Genomic DNA, 21573 nt, shown 5'->3' with positions numbered 1-21573 from the left:
ATACTTGACTCTCCTAGGGAGATAAAATAAAGGATCCTTAGCCTTGTGTGCAATCAGCTTCGTGGTAAGCACGCGGCTGAGAGTCCCATATTTTACCTCATCCTGTGATTCAAATGCAATTTTCCACAAAAATGTCACTTTACGCTTGCCGGGACGAAAAAGAATTCATGTGTAGAAAAAATCACAATTACTCACCGGCAGTGGTACTTCAAACTCCATTGTGCTTTGGTTCACTTTGGATTTTGCAATCTTCATTCAAAAAATGAATTTATTAACTGCTCTCAGGACAATTGATTTGTCCTGACGCATATTCGTCGACAGTTGGACTGAGAATAATAGTACAGGTATTACGAGAATGATGCACGTAGTTTGTGTTTACATTACGCGAGCACGTGTTGACGGTCGAGCTTGTTGCCGCTGATGCCAACGAAGACGAAAATTGATTATATATACAGTTTAATTGATGAAATTCTCCCAACTATTCATTCAATAATTTCAAAATTGTTAATTTCTATGAACAATTAACTGAATAATCAAATAATCAATGGTTGAAATTACCCATTGATTTGGGTAGTGAATCGATTTTTAATACCTATTAATTAATAATCATAATAATGGAAAATTAGTTATGAAAAGTAACAATTATTTTGATATTTAAACATTTTATAATTCGATGGACAAATACCAAAATAATGCGGAAATTTACATTTTCGATTAATTATGGACCGAAAAATCGACCACTTTTCTGTGAAGATTGAGGATTAATCCGATAGTCAGATAATTATTCATCGTGATTAATAATTATTCGACCAAGGAATTAATTGAGGCTCTTCATTCATGATTGAAATAATAATTAATCTCTTAGTATTTCCGATTACTGATTTTTTTATTAATCGATCATGCCCCAATACTGATTGTCGATTGAGCAGTCATTGCATAATCTTTTGTTATAATTATTGATTGATGAAATAATCGTAAAATTGTGAAAACCAATTGACGATTCAGGGTGATAATTTGAATTATTTCTAAAAATATTAGGGAATTAATGATTATTGCCGATCTCTGGTGAGAAGTGCGCAGGCGATGTCTCTCACGGAGAGTATCCATTTATTAAAGTATTGAGTTTAGAAAAAAATAATCGCGACACTTCTGACACTAATGTTAAGAATGAGACTCGTTTTAATAAATAATCTGTTTATTAAAATAAGTTCGACGGAAATAAATAATAAAAGAGTCTAAATTACAAAGATACGTTCGCCGAAAAAGATACGAGATCAAGAATGATGAAGAAATACGCAACATTATTTATATACGGAAAAATCTTACTTCCCATGATGACCATTCATCAAGGAGGAAGGAATAATAATAAAGGGAATTGGCAAAAAAGAAAGAGAGAGGATTCAACAGAGAAAGGAAAACTAAAATAGCAGAGACTCAAAAAAGCAGCGGAGTAACAGAATAAATGGAAATTGACCCATCAGACATAACTGAATGCGGGAGAAGATCAGGAAAAAATATCTAAAAATGTAAACTGCCTCTCTCCATGTCATAAATTTAATAAAACTATACTGCTGTAAGGAGAGTTGTGCGTCGAATGTAGGGAGGGAGAATTTACGGGGTCCATGGTAGCTCAGTTGGGAGAATCTGCCACGTAACTATGACACCAGAGTTCGAATTAGAATATATAAATAAAAGTTACATATTTTATATCGATACTGAGTTCGACATAGAATAAATAAATATGATAAATACTAGTGGTCGCATGGGTAGGGTGCGGCGGCGGTCATCTAAGCTTTATCTCGTTTTCCCCTATTTCTTTAAAATAAATTAAAAAAAAAACAGATATTCATGGTATATGGCTTTCTCAGTTCTCCTGATGTGGAATTAAACGGTGAAATATAGATGCATTGGTTTTTTTTCCTCAAGAATTTTGGGTGAATGGTTCCATCTCAAGAACTACCAAATATATCGATCTAAAATTTGATATACGAATGTTCCTTGATAATCCTCACTATTAGGGGTATGATTCAATTCTCGGCCTTTTTCGAGAATTTTGACATTTATTTATAGAAAAATAAATGCAGATCTAATCTCGAAAAAAATCGCCCTCACTTTGCACACATTTCTCCCATCTATCGGGTAATTGTCGGATTCGGGCTCGAAAAAAAGATGGTGGTTTTGACTGGATGAAGTTATCAATGCTCTGCCGGACTTCTTCAGGAGATTGGAACTGGGTATCGACCAGGTCATGTTGTAGCGCCCGAAAAAGGTGATAGTCAGAAGGCGCAAGGTCTGGAGAATACGCCAGATGCGGGAGAATTTCCCAGCCCAATGTGAAGATAACTTTCAGGGCTTCTTTTGCTGTGTGTGCCCGCGCGTTGTCCTGCAGCAACATTACTTGCCTCGTACCACTACCAGTAAAAGGTCTCTTTTCCTCGATAGCATCACTCAGTTTCACCAGTTGGTCCTGATAACGCATAACAGTGACGGTTTTTCCCTGTTCGAGTACCTCACAATAGATTACACCTTTGGGATCCCGCTAAATACAACATAAAAATTTTTTTCCGTAAATGTTCGGTTTTGCAGTACTCGTTGACGGCTCCCCCGGATTAACCCCCGACTTTCGCCTCTCAAGATTGTCGTAAAATATCCACTTTTCATCCCCAGTCACAATTTTACATAAAAAGTCTTTTTGTTCGAATCCGGTGAGTAGGCACATGGCAATTTCACAGCGTCGACTTTTGCTTTCCGAGGTAAGCACCGGTAAGCACCCCGATGGGGCACCCAACGGCCTTCCTTCTGTATCCTCCCAATTCTTTTTAAACGCCTCGAAATAGCTGATTGAGTCACTCCGAGATTATCAGCAAGCTCCTCTTGTATTTGACAGGGATTTCCATTGACTAGGTTGTCCAACTCCTCGTCGTCAACTTTTTTTGGTTGCCCAGGACGTTCCTCATCCTGGAGATCAAAATTTCCATTCCGAAATTTTTTAAACCACTTTTTATATGTGCTGTAAGATACAGCACTCTCTCTGAAGGCCGAACAAATCATTTCTTGTGCTTCTGCGGCAGTTTTTTCAAGGTGGAAGGTGAAAAGAAGGGAGTGCTTCAAGTGCTGCTTGTCGAACGACATTTTTATTTACTATGTTTTTTGAGGTCGTGTTAATCGGACTACAATCGGACTTGAGTGGTTTGATAGTTCACAGATGGCACTTCAAAATGCCCATTATTACGGGAAATTTTTTTAATTCAAATAGGTGTTCTAATCAACTTAATCTAGGGGCTGAGAATTAAGTAATACACCTAATAGAAGCCAAAGTTTCAAAAGGTTTGTCTGACTTTTACCTATGTCATAGTGCGCAAAAGTGAATTTTGACCAAAAGAATACAAAAACATCGATATCTCGAAATATTTAAATGGAATGGCATCCATATTTTGTTGGATCTAGATACATGACATCAAAAAGGAACATTTTGAAAAAAAAAATTTAATCGGGCCAATAGTTTTTGAGATATTCAGCAAAAGATTTTCACATAGAAAATTGAATATCTCCGAAACTACTAATCCGATTTCGTTCATCCAGAATCCCTAACTTTCTTACCATAGGACCTAAACTCATACCAAGTTCTAAGTTTCTATCTCGAAACTTTATCCCCAACAATTTTTATTTATTTTTCTTTTAACTTTATTTCTATCTAGTTTTTGAGCCATCGCGCGAACAAGCAATTTCACCGAGAAATTCAAAAAACGAGAATAAAACTACATTGTTCAGGGTGTAATTGGTCTTTTTTCGATCCAATTGAATAGGCATCATCACAACGAGTATCTTGAAAAAAAATCGACTCGGTCGAACGGTTCAGGCGATATCGATAAGAAACTATTTTTAAAGAATCACGGAACGGCTCAACTTAGTACTATCAATATCAGCTGGAATTTCAGTATCTTTGCCTGAATAATTCTCGAGTTATGAAGACATACGAACACACATGTGCAGACACATACCTACAGACATACAGACATTTTTTGAAAACATCATTTCTTCACGTTTCATGACATTTCTAGGCATTTCCACCAAAAATCAAGAAATGGAAAAAAAATACGATTACAAACTTCCATGCGGAAGCAAAAAATGCTGAACTTTATTGAACAGCAATTTTTGCTCAGACTTTATTTTATCAACTTTCAAAGGGATGGGAGCATGTGTCAAAGTGGAACGTTTGCTCATTTCTTCTTTTAGAGTGTTTAGTTGTCCGTATTAAAAGACGAAATAAGCAAGCGTTCCACTCTGCCCATTCCCCGAAATTGAAACCACAAAATTAACAATGATTTTATTAGTTGTTGGGGTGAACTCGAAAGCAAGTTTTTCTTTTATATCATCCGAATCTCTGGTGATAGAACATTTTTTAACTCCACTTTTTTTTGGACGTGTCGTTTTGTCCGACAAAAAAGTCTTTATAGAAAAATGGCGCTTGTTTCAATTTTGATATATCGTAGCGAAATTAATCTCCCTCTGGAAATAATTTTTTTGATAAATTTCCATGAATCCAAGGTAAATAGAGAGAATTTCATAAACACTTTTAGAGAAAAAAAGTGGTTTACATGAAATTATTCATCACACTTAGGTTCAGCGATATTTCTGAAAAAATGATTTTCTAGTAGGACTAAATCATTGTTCCTTAGCAATATATACCTGAATTCGTCACAGCACAAAATAAAGAATCATATATAAATCAGCAGATTCTCTGACTTTCCCTGCAAATAAGGGAGGAACAAATGAAAAAAATGGGGAACGACCGCAAATTAATGTTTTATGAAACTGTCTCTTCCATTTTAATATGCCTGAATATTTTGTAGATCGATGAAAAAATTCCCAAATTCATATTGGTGATTTCGCCAATTATTGGTCAGGCCGGGCTCCTTAAAAGTTTTAATTCTATTGACGCTTTTGTTCGGTTCGGGTGAATTGGGATTTGTTTATTGTCATAAATAAAACACAACTCAACCTCGTAGCCACCAAAATAATATTTGTATTTAGTGGATACTTATTAAACTTTGAAGAGCTAGGCACATCTCCAATTACGGTTCAGTCTTTGATACTCCTTATCTCGATAGCTTTGTCAAATCGAATAACTAATCAAAAGGTGATCAGGATGAGTTTCAAAGATAACAAGCGAAAATCCAATAATGAGAAAAGAATTTAATAACAAATCTTTGGGGGTTTCGATATACATGAATTCGAACAGTTGAAATTTTAAGAGTGAGAGTGAGATTAATTGAGTTATGAATGGATTTTCGTATGAAACAATATTAATTTGAGATCAAGGCCAGAATAATCATGTTATTAGAAGTTTTGCACGAACCAGCTTGCAATCTAAATGTAGTCTTATCTTTGATTATGAATATTATTTCACTTATTTCACAATTCTCATAAGTTTCTCAAATAATTGTTTGGAGATCTTTCAATATTTCACTAGATAATAATGTAGATTTTAAGTTCAGATGGTAATCAATTGCACATCACAATGAATTCGTTTCATCCAACAAACCGTAATGAGAAATTTTGCAGCTCGTCAGCCGGTAGTTGAGAAGAACTCTCTGTGACACTCACGGGATTTGAGACTACGTAGGTGTGCGTAATTGCGTCAATAAAATCACCGATACTCGAATTGAAGAATAGGCGTCGGGCAGGAATATAACTGATACCCACCAAGTATTCGACAATACCGAGGAGTTCGCCCTTTAGTATGATCGTTTTCGATGCTAAAACGAGGCTAATTTTGTATGCCGTCTGACTGCAAAGTCAGCATTTTGAAATTTCGCATATGGATCACTGCATTCCATGTGTGAATCCACGTTTGAAGCTGATGAATAGAGCGTTTCGTTCGCTGGATTTGCCGAACTATTCTTATTTTAAAAATATTAATTAATTTTAATAATTCTCAAACACAAGATCCCCCCGTGAAAGGTTCATGCCATAGTATTTATGAATCTTTCACGCAAAGTAGATATTCACCCATGGATTACATTTTTATTACAGATCTGCGGTTCTGATTTTCTGTCGAATCTATAAAATGCAGACGATCGATTAAAGTTCTAGATTGAAATAGTTTGACAGCTGATTATGAAGAATCACATCAATTTAGTTCTCTTACGTATGGATTAAATTTTAAGAATCGATAGGGTTACTCTCACGAAATTTTGACAAATCTTTGGGATCGGTCTTTACATGATTTAGCATCTGTGACTACAACTTTTTGACTGTTTGGTTTTCTAGTTTACTCTAAATTGGCAATTCTCATAAAAATAGTTCCTGTTATGGATTGCAAAAATCATATTTTCCTGGAGTGGTGGAAAATTATTCATACTTTCTAGTTCTAATGTCGCAAGTAATTTTACGAATTGTATAGAAGCAAGATCTTCAACATGAGAAGAAATTAATCGACATAAATTTTATATTTCAATTTCCCAATACTCCTGAGAGTTTTGTTACAGTTCTGATGGGCCTTCATTTTCTGGTGTAACTTTACTGCCTCTCTTGTAGTTTCAATTCATTTCTCAAATGTTTATTATTATGATTTTAAACAAGGGAGGGTAAGGGTTATCTGAATCATGGAGAATCATTGATTGTACTGCGGAATGGATTTGGATAGCAGGATTATCCGACTAATTGACTTTTATACGACTTCATTATTATTCGAAAAGTTGAACTGCCGATGAAACGGCGGCAGCGTTGTGCTGGCCATACCTATCGCCTAATGGAAAAGTTGAAGTTATCATTCGTTGGCTTCAACTGCATATAGTTCAGATTTGGACAGAGTTTCATTAAGATGTCTTAGTTCTGTCGTGCCAACGGGGCAATGTCTTCGCATACCTAGCCTTAGTTGGGTCAGCTTGTTACTGTTCGAATTTTTGCTCACGAATACATTCTTGAGCTCCAAGTATCATCAGTCTGTGGGAAAGGGGTAGGCGAGATTGCTAATTGCAAATGAATTTAACGACAAGAGAGAATGAATGCTGAGAGGGTATTGAATGAATGTCATTGGATGCGTGATCTCTCGACAAGGACTTCTCATATTGAAAATTTGGATTCCATCAAATTTGCTGGACGGTTTCGCTGAATTCTCTCTCTCACTGTTCCTATCAAGATATAATCTAAATCAACGTTATCCTAAACAAATAATGAATGATAGTAATAATAATTAATTCTGTCTGAATTGGATAATAATTAATTCTATCTTGACTAGAGAGATGGTTAGAAGTTGACGTCATGTTGAAGAATATGAAAAATTACAAATGAGTAGTGATAAAGAAGATAAGAATTCTTTTGACTGATGTGAGTTGACGATAGCTCCGATGTTAGACGAGGTACCGTTCTCGATACGGGCAGCAGCTAGGTCTTGGGTACAGTAATTACGTCCCCCTCGTACGAGTTGCATAAGAGACTTGTCTCCGGTTGGTGTTGGTTGGTCTGGAGCTTAATCGGGAGTGGCTGATGACATCTGCCAGGTATAGGTCGTACGAATAGGGTTGTTCTGCAGTCTGGAACATAGTTGTTGTCTCCTGCTTGTCTCGATCGGGAATGTTCCTGTGAAGCATCGGAGATTATAGTGTGGTTCTCGACTCAGCGATTCATAGTGCTGTTGTTATTTTCACCATAATATAGATTATTATTATTCGCTCACTCGTTGTCATTGAAACTGACATCTGGCTTGGTTTAACTGTACATAATTTCAAAGTTCTAGGTCGAAAGTGGAATAAGATATCAATTATTTTGGCCACTGACTCATCTGATGGATTTTAGTATAGACCTCACATGAATGAAAGAGATTTGCACTGATGTAATGTGGATTATTTTAGTAGTTAGAGAATATTTTCAAGTGGGTAAATTATTAGGAGAGAGATCGAAACAGATGGAAGAAATTTTTTATTTATTTTTATTATCAGGTATGAATAATTATGAATGAATCGCCTCCGGTAAGCAATTCAATTTAACTGTCACCATTACAAACGATTAGTTTTTGACAGTAGAAAATTTCATCGTGATTCCTTTTGATCCAGGTAATTCATGGAAAATCAATAAGAGTAAGCCATGGTCGAAAGTGCGAAGAGTGGTAATGGCGAGTGGAATTGGATTATACAGTGAATCGTTAGGATTATGAGTATTAAATTGGGATAACCTACTCATTATCGAGGTTGCTTTTGCTAATTTACCCACATCGTAATTCGTCAAGTTGTGATCAAGATTTTGTGGAATGATTACTGGGTCACTGTTATTGTGTCTATGAGTAAGATCAAAAAGATTATCAATAAATCTGGCATTCAGAGTAGAATGTCTGACTGGAGTGTCGAGAGAGGTTTTATACCATTCGTTAGAATTCCGAAAAATATTATATGACGGTCTGAAGCATTCATCCAAATTTCGAGTAGTGGAGAGGATTTTCCATTTGTATTTATACAAAATGTGTTATGATCATGTCCGACTCGGTTTAAATTTTGTAAACAAATTTCGTCATTGAAGTTGTAAGGAATATAGTGACGAGTAAAACGATCGTTAAGATAAGTAAGATTTACAATGATTGACTTTTTAGGTTTAAACATCGGATAATCCCATGAGATCTCATTTGAGTTGATAGAATCGTATTTATAAGCAAAATTATTTAGAATGTCTCCGGTTTCAGGTTCATTGTCCTCTGTCAGTCTCGTGAGTTTAGTGTTATGTCCGGAGACGTTATCAGCGTCGGAGGACCACTTTTAAATAAAGAGGTTAAAATTCCGTGAACAAGGGCTAGAATTTTTATAGTAAAATATTATTGACTGAAATTTCGAATAGAGAATTTTCATTATGTTCTACCTTTTGTTTAATTGGATGACGCTAAGTTTCTTTTTCTCTCTTACCCTGATTGAATGGATATGAATAATTCATGAATGGGATTCAGGATTATGAAGGATAGAATAGGATTGATTATCAAAAGATTTCGTATTGAATTTTATATTCAAAAGAAATAAAATATATTCCTGGCCTTCTTTCGTGAAATACAATCGTGTAGTTTCAAATTTTAAATCAACGTTACGAAAATAATTTAATTTCCAATTTTGTTTGATAATAAAAGGTTGATTTGAATTTATTATTTCTATCCTTGGAAGTCCTTTGTAAGTTGGTGAAGGTGTGAGAATACAATGTTTGCTGTTGTTTTCAATTACTCACGTATGATGATTATGGATTTCGTTTTATATTCCTTAGTTGTTATTTTATGTTGGTTACCACATAGCCCGTAGAGGTGGATCCTTCGGCGGATTTAGCAGTCTTTCACTACCACTATTCAAAATCTCTCTTGAAACTGTTATGGTTACTTCTCACTAAATCACGTTCATCCACTCGAGTTTACAAAATTGTATTTGACGAATTTTGGATTTGAGAATATCCACAGCCACGTAACTATAATTCAGTCCTCTTACAATGCAAAAAATATCACTACTTTCGATTAAAGAATGTTTATTCCTGTGTACTTCTAACCGATCACTATCTTAATATTATTCGATAGTCACCACGCGTAATATCGACTCTATGCGAATTATTACTTGGGAGGTTGAAGCAACAGATCTATTCCGAAATTGATTTCCACCAAGGTAACTCACAGCTCTGCAGTTGTTTCTAGATTGTTATTTTGGTGGGTTTTGGGAGCTGTTCGACTTTTGGGGGTTCCACAATTCGGTTTTTGATTGGTGGAAATTATGGCGTGATTTTTCCCATTTTTTATTCTAAGGGAATCGACCTGCTGATTCAGAAATTTGAGTACGATTTCTTAGGCAAGGTTCATAGTCCGGTATGTAACGAACGCTTGCATTGAGGAATTCACTCACCGGTGTGAAGAAACTCTTATCGCAAGCGCTCCAGTTTTGCTTCGGACTTTCTGTCTTTCGTCACAGTTTAGATTTATTAATTTGATAAAATAATTTTGAGGTAAAAATGACAAGAAACTCAATATTTAGAATTTTTGGACATCACATTAGGCAGTCGATTCGTCAGCGTTTTTGAAGAAAATCCAATTTAACGTACCGGAGTCTCCAAAATTTGTGCATGATAGCTCGAAGTTTTTATTCGTGATTAATTTTGAAGAGTGTTGAATAGTCGATAGAGTTCCTGATTTATCGACTTCAGAATTAATTTTGCAAAAGATTGATCGATCAACCGAGATTTTGGGCTCTAAATGGATTATGGTTTCTTTCGATAATGTCGAATGACCCCATGAAATTTTAGATGAGGGATCGAAATTTCGTAGTGTTATAAATTCACGTAATTCAGAAAAATCAGAGGACACGTTCACTACGAATGAGTCAAATAATTTGTGGTTAGCTTGAGATATATTTTGATGTTCATTATGATGATCGCTGTCGAGAATAAAATGTGAAAGGACTCCCCCCCCCCTGTAACTGTAGTGATGGAACTTTCTACTGCTTTATCAGCTGCAATAATTCGATTTTCTACTTGATCTTTGGATAAAGTGCGCTTTGCTGTACAACGACTGAATTTAAAGAAGGTTGTATGCTCGGTGTCGCATGACATGTTTGAAATAACTCTTCTTGCAGACCCTCAAAAATTTGAGGTGAAAGAATATTTTTGCGTAGTTGAGTGATCTATAAAGGTTTTCATTTGACTCAAACAAAAATTGAATGCCATCCAGCGTATCGAGATCTTCGTTTTCGTGAAAATTTTTATTTGGGTGAGAAACCTTCTGTGATTGGTTTAATTCCTCATTCTGAATTGAAGTTTGAGGCTTTGTGCGTTTACTGGCATTGTCATTAATAATATCGATACCTCCGTGGCGATCAAAGAGATTAAAATGACTCCGATGAAAGTTGATTTTGTGAAAAGCTTTCAAAATTCGAGAATGAGCCTCACAAAAAGATCTGACCTAGCGGGGATCATAATAATCCGCATAATATTTCGGAAGAATAATTCTGAGTCTTCCAATATAATAATGTTCTAAAGTTACCGGTGTGATCCCAAATTACTCTGAGGGATCAAATTTCATATAATTTTTCACGTGCCGTACTAATTCTTGGAGTACAAAATCAGGTAAATTCTCGTGTTTACGCGGATGAGATGCATCAATCAAATCGATATAAATATTCGAGTGATAAGATTTTCCATATATTTCGCGTAAGTCACTGAGAATATCACGAACGGAATAAGATGATAATCTTACATATGATGAAACCAGATCGTCAATCTTGTCTAATACAGCTGCGATAAATCTATGAAACTTCGAGTCATAGTTATTCAAAAATGTGTACATCCACAAAAATAAGGAATATTGTCAAATGTAGGCGCTATTAAGCGTGCCTTGGAGTACTTAACCATTTTGATAGGATCAAATTTGAATAGACTAGGCAAGACGCGCGCGCTAGTTAGGCTGCGTGGTTCTGATGCTGAATTCGACACTAAAGAAGTGATGCAAATATTTGTATCTGTTCTTCAATCTTGAATTCTTGAGTCAAATTCTTGATTGCATCGACTGATCGAACTCACTTGACAACTGCACCAATAAGAAACTACATCAAAATTGCAATGATCCCAGCGAATGGAACCGATATAATGTCTAAACACAGAAAAAAATTCTTGATTCAAATCGAATATCAAGCCCCTAATTGAACCGATTAAGATTTATTTAAATCAAGAATCATGCCAAGTAGATTTCATTAATTTGGATTGAGTATATCCAAACAAGTCATAGTGATTTTTTTTTCAATAGAAATAGCCATTTTCGCCTAAAACTTTCATAAGTCTGCGAAAAATGGCCGCAATAAAGTGGTTAATCTCTCAATTTGGAGCTTATTCAATGAGCTTCATGTCGGACATAGAATTTCTATGAGTTATTCTACGAGAAAGACACCATCTCGGGACAAAACACTGAAATAACAACTTTGCAATTTGTGACTTACAAAATCTGACACATACACCATATAGCATACAACTCGCATCGTCACGATTGGAAGAACGAAAAATGCCCTCAAAGGATGACCTATTGATTTCCCCGCTGTTTCGACTTAAAACGCTAGAAAAATCCATCGCAATTTGAATTTTTGAATAACCCATGAAGGAATAAATGTTTGCCAAAAAATCTCATGAGTCTGCGAAAAATGAGCTTCACAACTGATATGCGATTTCTACTGATAATCAAGTCAGAAAATAATAATTGAGAACAAAACGATGAGGAAATGTGAAATTTTCAATTTGTGACATGCCAAATTCGAAACATAATTATCTATAACAATGGATCAAGTGAACGGAATGAATAAAAATGATACATAATTTTGAAAGTATGGGATATCTTNCACAACTGATATGCGATTTCTACTGATAATCAAGTCAGAAAATAATAATTGAGAACAAAACGATGAGGAAATGTGAAATTTTCAATTTGTGACATGCCAAATTCGAAACATAATTATCTATAACAATGGATCAAGTGAACGGAATGAATAAAAATGATACATAATTTTGAAAGTATGGGATATCTTCATATATTCTAATAGAAACCAAGCAAATCTTGCTATTTAGGAGGAAAAACACGGAATTTTCAAAATGTGACGTGCTAAAATCGCTACATTATCGCTTATAACAATTGATTCAGGTGATGGAGCAGATAATATAGGATATCAATTTGAAGATCTCGATGAGACCTTCGAATTGATATATGATAAATCCCCGTTGGTCAAGTCGAAGGCCTCGATAAATGGTAAAAACTGTCATTTTTAAGGTGTGACATAACGTGAAAAATGGAAATAATCTGCAATAACTCAATGAAAATTGAAGTAAATTAGATTTATCATACACCATTTCAAAGAATATACAATGCCCTGTAAAACTATATATGGATATTCCCATCCAGTCCACACAGAAGTACCAAAATCCCCAACCGAAATGAATTTTTAGAGTAAACCATAAAAATTCAATTTTCGTGTAAAAACTCTCAAAGTTAGAGGAAAAATGGAGATAATTGGATAAATCAAGAATCAATTCCAAGATAATTTGATATGTTTTGACCTAAGAATGAGATATCTTCCCAGATTCCAACACAAACTAAGCAAATCTTGCTATTTAAGAGGAAAAACACGGAATTTTCAGTGTGACATGCTAAAATCGCTACATTATCGCGTATAACAATTGATTTAGGTGATGGGGCAGATAATATAGGTTATTTATTTGAAGATCTCGATGAGACCTTCAAACGGACATATGATAAATCCCCGATGGTCAAGTCTAAGGCTTCCATAAATAGTAAAAACTGTCATTTTTGAGGTGTGACATAACGGAAAAAATGGAAATAGTCTGCAATAACTCAATGAAAATTGGATTATATGATATTTATCATACATAATTTTGGAGAACATAAAATGCACTTCAAAATGGTGGATGAATACTCCCGTTTAGTCCACTTAGAAGTACCGAAAACTCCAACCAAACTCAATTTTTAGGGTCAACCATAACAATTCAATTTTTTGCCTAAAAACCCTCATAAGTGAATGAAAAATGAAGATAATTGAGTAAATCAGAAGTCAATTCCTGGGTAATTAAATATATTTTCAAATAATTATGAAATATCTTTACATATTTCAACTCAAAACGAGTGAATTTGGCCATTCAAAGGAAAAACATGGAGATTTTTATAACGTGACATGGTAAAATCGCTACATTATCGCTTACAACAATTAACCTAGATAATGGGGTCAATAATATAGTATATGAATTTGGAGATCTCGATGAGACCTTCAAAGTGACATATGATAAATCCCCGTTGGTCAAGTCTAAGGCCTCGATAAATAGTAAAAACTGTCATTTTTTAGATGTGACATAACGAAAAAAATTGAAATAATCTGCAATAAATCGAAGAAAATTGGAGCAAATGATGTATGAATATTCCCGTCTAGTCTGCTTAGAAGTACCAACAAATCTTTCCAAATTTAATTTTTCAAGTAAACCATAAAAATTCATTTTTTGCCTAAAACTCTTGTAAGTCAATGAAAAATGGTCGGATTTGGATGAATCAGGCGGCAATTTGAAGCTTATTTAATAAGATTTCGAATGAGGATACCATGTGTATGCTACGCCGAACAGGAATCCGCGAATTGACGCAAAAACCAATGGGTAATCCTCGGTTACGGACACGGATTTTTCTACAGGGGAAAAAATTAAAAACATAATTTTGACAACCCAAAGTGGGACTTTATATATTGAAAATTTCAGTATCAGTAAATGAAGCCGGACGAAGAAAGGAGAAAGTGTCCCATCACATAAGTTTGAAGTGTAATGAACTCTTGAAATTTGACACGTCAAGAACTTTATTATCACGCCTTCAAATACTTTTTGAATAAAAGAGAAGAAGTCGATAATCAATTGGGAATTTGAAAGTCAATTAAAAAAGCAATTGTTTTCGAAAATTGAGTTGATTTTGAAAATTTTGAATATCAAATTTGGAAATAAAAAAAAAATTTCTATTCAATCTACGAAAGACTGAAAACGACAGTGCAGGATAGCTATCCCACTTCTGACACCAATTTTGTTGGGTCCGGGTGAATTGGGATTTATTTATTGTCATAAATCGAACACAACCTTGTAGGCAACAAAATAATATTTTTATTTAGTGGATACTTATTAAACTTTGAAGTGCTAGGCACATCTCCACTTACCGTTCAGTCTTTGATACTACTTATCTCGATAGCTTTCTCAAATCGAATAACTAATCAAAAGGTGATCAGGATGAAATTCAAAGATAATTAGAGAAAATCCAATAATGAGAAAAGAATTTAATAACAAATCTTTCGGGGTTTCGATATACATAAATTCGAACAGTTGAAATTTTAAGAGTGAGAGACAGATCAAATGAGTTATGAATGGATTTTCGTATGAAACAATATTAATTTGAGATCAAGGCCGGAATAATCATGTTATTAGAAGTTTTGCACGAACCAGCTTGCAATCCAAATGTAGTCTTATCTTTGACTATGAATATTATTTCACTGATTTCACAATTCTCATAAGTTCCTCAAATAAGTATTTGGAGAACTTTCTATAGTTAACTAGGTAATAATTTAGATTTTCAGTTCAGATGATAATCAACTGCACATCACAATGACTTCGTTTCATCCAACAAACCGTAAACCAATAAAATCACCGATATTCGATTTGAAGAATAAGCGTCGGGCAGGAATATAACTGATACCGACCAAGCATTCGACAATACCGAGGAGTTCGCCCTTTGGTATGATCGTTGTTGTTGCTAGAATGAGACTAATTTTGTATGGCATCGAGTGTTCGGTCAACGCTCGATTGAGGAAAATTTTATGCTGACTTTGCAGCATTTCGAATATGGATCACTGCATTCCATGGGTGAATCCACGTTTGAGACTGATGAATCGAGCGTTTTGTTCACTCGGTTTGCCGGACTATTCTTATTTTAAAAATATTTATTTATTTTAATAATTCTCAAACACAACACTTTTCTCTTAGTTTTTTATTAGGTACAGTCATAGTTTTTTGCTACGTAAAGTTATTTTCTTTGATTTTGACGAAATTTTCGGTTTCAGAGGTGAAAAATATTTTTATCTTCTCGACCCAAAGGAAGTTAGTATAATTAACCAGAAAATCAAAACTGGAATTCGCATGATTTAACAATGTTTTATGACCCGTAGAATTATTGGATTAGATCAGAATCATTTGATTTTGATTGGATACTGAGCAAAATTGTCTCAACTGTTTTCGCATTATTCGGCTGAAAATTTATAAATTTGTTTTTTTTTTTGCTTCCGAATGGAAGCTTTGTAATCGTCCGATTTTCAAATTTTCTAATTTTCACTGGAAATGATGTAGAATGGTCTGAAACGTAACAATACGAAGTTTGGCGACCATGTCTGTATGTGAATATGTCCACCGCCACCTTCCCGATGGCCAATTTTTAGAAAATTGAGTAATTAAGTGGCCAAAATAATTCAAAAAAAGTAGAAATTTTGTCAGATCATAGATCTTAATGAGGACTAACTCTGTGCACCATTGCAGCCCGATCGGTCAAGTAGTTTTTGAGATAAAGCTAATTCGTTTTTAAATGGTTTTTCACGAATATCTTTAAAATTATTGGACCGATTCAGACTTATTTTTTCTCAAAATATTCGTTTTGATGTCCTCTACCCAGATCAATCAAAACATATATACCTGTCCATACAAAGTATTCGAGATATTTCCCTTTTTCTGTTTTTTCATTAAAATCCTTTTACGCGGGCTAACGTGTGCAAAAATCGAGATATCGACTTGAAATTTGGAAAGCATCTTCCTCCCATGTTAACAAAGGTTTGTATTGAAGAAGGGCTCAATCGCACCAGTAGTTTCGGGGATATTCAACTTTTTCTGAAAATTCATTATGTTGAATATTTTTAAACCTTCGCAAACCATTCCACTTATTCTTTCTTTCAAAATATTCGTCTTGATGTCCTCTACCCAGATCAATCAAAACATCTATACCTGTTAATACAACGTGTTCGAGATATTCCCCTTTTTCCGATTTTTCATTAAAATCCTTATATTATGCAAAGTACTACTACTCGTGCCTGTGACAAGCATATGCATATGCCTGTCACAGGCACGAGGAAATCTGTAGCAGGCATACGCATATGCTTGTCACAGGCACGAGGAACGGATTCATTAGGAGGCTTACTACCAATGGAATTGGTAGTAATGAAAAGAAGAAAAAGACTAATAACGCCAAAAGAAACGGTCGCATGCCTTCTGTCGAATAGGCTCACACCCCTGTTTGTTTTAGCTAGGCGGAACGTGGGCTTTGCGCGCGCTAGTCCGGTTGCATGCGATCAATATGTCATTTTTTCAATTCTTACTCCCATGAAGTTTCTGTTGCATAACATCAACTACCCCGTGAACTAGTATATGAATAGTTTCATTCACTTGACCGATAGCTATAACAAAATTGAAACCATGCCGAATTTACCATAATCATTTTGAAATTCAATTTTTGAATTTAAGCCTCATGTTTTTTTTATCGTTATTTTATACAGCTTCGATCCAGTTAGGGTATACTGTGATCATGATCAACACTTTAAATGGTTAGATCGCACCATTCTACCCGGCCGGGATTTGAACTCGGAACCTTTCGCATCTGAGGCAACGAATTTGCAAAGGCCACTGCGTCAAGCCACCGGGCTACCTACATATGTTAATGAAAAATATCCTCAATCTAATAATTACGGGGTAATTTTTACGTTAATTTAATAGTATATTTTCAACTGAGCATAATATATTTCTACAGATTTGAACACAAACCGAGCAAATCTTGTCATTAAAATTGTTATATTATCGCGTAGAACAATTGATCTGGTGGATGCAATGGATGATATGGGGTATCAATTTGAAGACCTCGACGGGACCTTCAAATTGACATGTGATTTATCCCCACAGGTCATATTTACAGCTTCGACAAATGGAAAAAACTGTAATATTTAGCGCGTGACATAACGTAAAAAGTGGACACTATTTGCTATAACTGGATGAAAATTTCATTGAATCAGAATTACCGTGCACAATTTCTAAGAATAGCGAATGCTTTCCAAAATAATATATAGATATCTCCGACTTGTCCACTCAGGAGCATCGAAAAATGCAACCAAAATTAATTTTCCAAATGAAACATAAAAATTCTACTTTCGTCTGAAACTCTCATAAGTTGAAGAGAAAGGTAAACGGATTGTTTTCCCTCGGAAAAAATCCCTCGCCTAAATAATTCCCCGGAAAAATTTCCCCGAAATAATTTCCCCGGAATATTTTCTCCCGAAACATTTCCCCGAATTTTTTCCCCGAATAATTTTTTCCAAAAGACAATAAAGACGGACACAGTACGCATCACTAATGCTCTTGAGGGGTGGCATAATGCTTTTGCTGGGAGGGCACAAGTTTCACATGGTTCGTTGTGGAAATTTATAAAGTTATTGAAGGATGAGCAAGGTATGGATGAAGTGAAGTTGTATCAAGCAGCAGGGGGGCTTGAATCCCCTTGAAAGAAGAAAAAGTATCGGGATTATGACGAGCGATTAAAGAAGGTTGTTGAAAAGTATGATCCTGACCTTGATGTTTTTTTGAAGAATGCCGCAAATCTGGTTCTGCTTTGAATGTGTATTTTGATAGGCCATTGATGATTTATTTGTGATGGATGCAATTTAGGAATAACAAATTAATTCAAATTATGTGAGGAAATTATTTCGTTCCCTTGACTATTTATTTTTTGTGGTAACGTAATTTATTTATGATTGAGAAAGTTGTATTGAATGCAGATTGTTTTCTGTGTGTCAGACAATTTTTTGAAGAATGATTGTTTGTCAATATTATTTCATTCATGAATTAGGATTTGATTAAATGAGGATGATTTTTGGATTTGATGTGATTGAATTGTGGTTCATCGATTATAGAGGAAAATTGAATTGGAAAATTTGATTTTTTTTGTCATGTATTTTTGCCGATTGAGAGATATTGGTAGTGTGTGTGTGTGTGATCGTCATTTGAATTCATAAGAAAAATTAATTCCGGGAATTTATTTCCAAGGGCATTTTTGACGGGGGATATTTTTCCGGGGGAATTTTTTCCAGGGAATGTTTTCGGTGGGAAAAAAATCCGAGAACCCTACATATATGGTTCGTGCAAGAGAAAGAAGAAATTGAGTATAGAAACCAAAGAATGAAGTCTGGTAAAGCTCACGGACATTTCTGTATTGGATGTTGGATGAACAGAAATATAGGAATTGGTCAGGATATTATTGGTTCGACCCTTAATGTGTCACACCCAATCCAGCCCAGATGCCATCGGAGCGAGCAAACCGAGTGTCCGAGTAGGTATTGTCAACTGAAAGGTTCCGTTCTTTCGATCGAGAATAATTACAATAAGCTCACGTCATCGGAACTGTTCTAAGATCACCAATAAAGTTGGAAATTTCGCGTTGTACCCCCTGCCCCTATCTTGATTATTGATATTGTCTTTCGCTTCGTTAAAGTGACTCTTCTTACGTAAAATATCTTTAGAAAGGTAAGTAGAGCTCCGCTCCATTCTATGCAAAAATATTTTTTTCATATTTTCTTTTCTTTTTAATTCATTTCCTTCTTCCAAAAGTTTCAACAAATAGTTCATGTGTTTGTCGTTAGAATTATCATTATTCATTTCCGGATAGCACGGAGGAAAGTCTCAACTGGATTTTTACATATTTTTCTTGAAAAGAGTCACTTTGTCGAAGAGAAAAGGAAAATCTGCACTCAAAGTTGCCAGATGCGGCGCCAAAGCAACAATTTAACTACTCAGGTAGGGTGAATGGGCCAATTGCTGGACGGTGAAGGGAAATTCGAGTTGCGTGGTAGTATCTAAACTAAAAGCATCACCTAAGTGGAGATATGATAGCTTCCACACCTTCAAGAATGTTATAATTAGTAGGTAAATATCTAGTTTAAATAGGAACAAAATATTTCGCTCATGAATCGTCGGGCGTTCTAGAGATGATCCTCGTAGTTTATTTGTTCGTAGTGATATTTTTTTGTGCATATTTGAATTATGCGTAACTCAATTTTTAGCTAAATCAGGTGAAGATTGCTGCACTTCAACGTGTTTGTAGACTTTGATACATTTTTACTTGTTTGGACCTCTTGCAAACTTCAAAGATCTCGGAGCTATAATTTTTCATACCTTTTTCGCACTGATACGTTGTATTATAAACCTTAACAGTCATCTGTTCAATACTCGACAAGTTCTAGTTTTCACCACGGTCTTCTCTTAATGACCAAATTCCTCCCCACTTTAAGTATGAAATGAGTCCCCCAGTAACACCTGTACCAAGTGAACTTCTCCCTACTTCTCACTTCTTTCACTCTCCTTCTTCCCTCAATTATACCTCATGAACTGACGGAAACTCCGAACTTCCTACCATAATCTACAGTCTCCCCTTCTCCGATACCTGTAATCTAAACATACATCACAACAGGAGGGACCCCTTCCATTCAAAGGAGAACCAATAGCATAGAGTAACCTGAGGAACCGGGCGACTTACCTAAGGCGCGCTGTTGATAATTGCACTCACCGCAGATAGCTCCCAGACACATTTGTTCATCGCCCAACACCTCGTAGGGTTTATCCTCGTCGCAGACATCCTTATAACCCTCAGGTGGACTTAGAGTTTCCTGTTGCTGAGACTGTGAATTACTAGGTGTTTTATCACCACACTCTCCCACTACCGGCTCCTCCGAGGAGTCAGCCTCCTCTTCATAATCACCAATTTCTTCTTCATACTCCTCTTCCTCCTCATCCTCATACTGCGATTCTTCACTATTAATACTTTTTTCACGATTATTATCATCAGTAGCAATATGTCCATGTCTATTCATGCCATAATATGGATCAATTCCACTTGCCAAATGCCTCGACAATTCAGCTCTACACTCTTTGCAATTACCCACTCGTATCAGTTCAGTCTCTTGACAACAACAGTCACACTCTTCTTCATAATCTGCACAACACTCTTCTTTGATGAGGATTATGTAATCAGCAGCAAAGAATTCATTCAATTTTTCGTTAATTACAACGCGATTCTTGTGTGTGCGCTGTTTACTCTGGCCAGGTTTTTTAAGGAGAGACTTGAGCGTACGGGTGCCCGGGGCCTCACTGTGTTCCAGCTCCTTCATCATGACATTTATGTTTTTTTATGTTTTTAATTCGTTAATCAAATTACGTTCAATGAAGGAGGTGAAATGGACCATGCGATTATACTCTAAGACAACAAATAATCTCGTAATTCCAAATATACAACAGTACTAAACACTGGAAATTGCAGCTGGTCCAGCATTAGTTCACGATCTCATTTGACGTTTCTCACTTTGACCGAGATATCAATGAGGGAAATCACGAATTAGAGGTTGCAAAATTCAATTACATTTGCAGATTTTCTAAAGTCAATGAGAAGTTCAATGTTTTAAAAGACGTTTTTCACAGTTTCACGTGTCACCTGAGTGATAGTAGCAAAATGTCATTATGGTTCAATCGAAATTATACAGCGACCAAAAATCCGAATTCAATTGACCGACCGCCGAGACAACATGGTTAGTATTTCACCCGAGGTCTCATACTGGGTAGAACGTGTGTGAGTGAGATATACCCCACTCTTCTCGCCGATATCGAACACCTCCGTTGGTGAAACTCGCCCTCCACCAAGACAGTTTGATGACTACAAAAGCAGTACTGCCATCGAACGATTTCAACTCTATTCGGGGATGTTCGGGTAAACTCGAGGAATGGTTGTGCCCCAAGGTAACTCTCTTTTGAAAGTAGTAGCAATAGCTCCATCGTGTCTTTATCGATCGTGGGGTCTTCAAGATTAAAGTAGGAATTTCGAGACGATTCGATGTCACGTCATTCAAAAATCTGAAGAGTACTGACGGCTTTCTCAATTTTTTACAGAGACTGAATATGGTAAGGGACTGTTATAGAGTATTGCTGTGGTAAGTGCACCTGCCCTGGACAGGTTGTAATTTTAAGAGACAT

The 21573-nt window shown here is 35.6% G+C and overlaps 1 protein-coding gene across 1 annotated transcript; it reads right to left on the bottom strand.

Moving 5' to 3' along the window:
- Nucleotides 1-7353: 7353 nt before the first annotated feature.
- On the bottom strand, nucleotides 7354-21229 carry LOC107040111. Its single transcript, XM_015260058.1, has 2 exons — nucleotides 19726-21229; nucleotides 7354-7584 (listed from the first exon to the last, which is right to left on the bottom strand). Exon 1 carries the CDS (start codon nucleotides 20718-20720, stop codon nucleotides 20037-20039), a length of 684 nt encoding a protein of 227 aa, XP_015115544.1. The 5' UTR covers nucleotides 20721-21229; the 3' UTR covers nucleotides 7354-7584; nucleotides 19726-20036.
- Between the last annotated feature and the right edge of the window lie 344 nt (nucleotides 21230-21573).

This window comes from Diachasma alloeum, unplaced genomic scaffold (assembly GCF_001412515.2).
Source record: "Diachasma alloeum isolate Michigan unplaced genomic scaffold, Dall2.0 Dall_scaffold_00318, whole genome shotgun sequence".
Classification (NCBI taxonomy): domain Eukaryota; kingdom Metazoa; phylum Arthropoda; class Insecta; order Hymenoptera; family Braconidae; genus Diachasma; species Diachasma alloeum.
The sequence above is the reverse complement of the archived record's forward strand: the minus strand, read 5'-3'. Positions and strand labels throughout refer to the sequence as shown.

Bases quoted from the DNA above. Each gene is read 5' to 3' on its own strand.
- LOC107040111 (XM_015260058.1), bottom strand. From the start codon at position 20,720: ATGATGAAGGAGCTGGAACACAGTGAGGCCCCGGGCACCCGTACGCTC.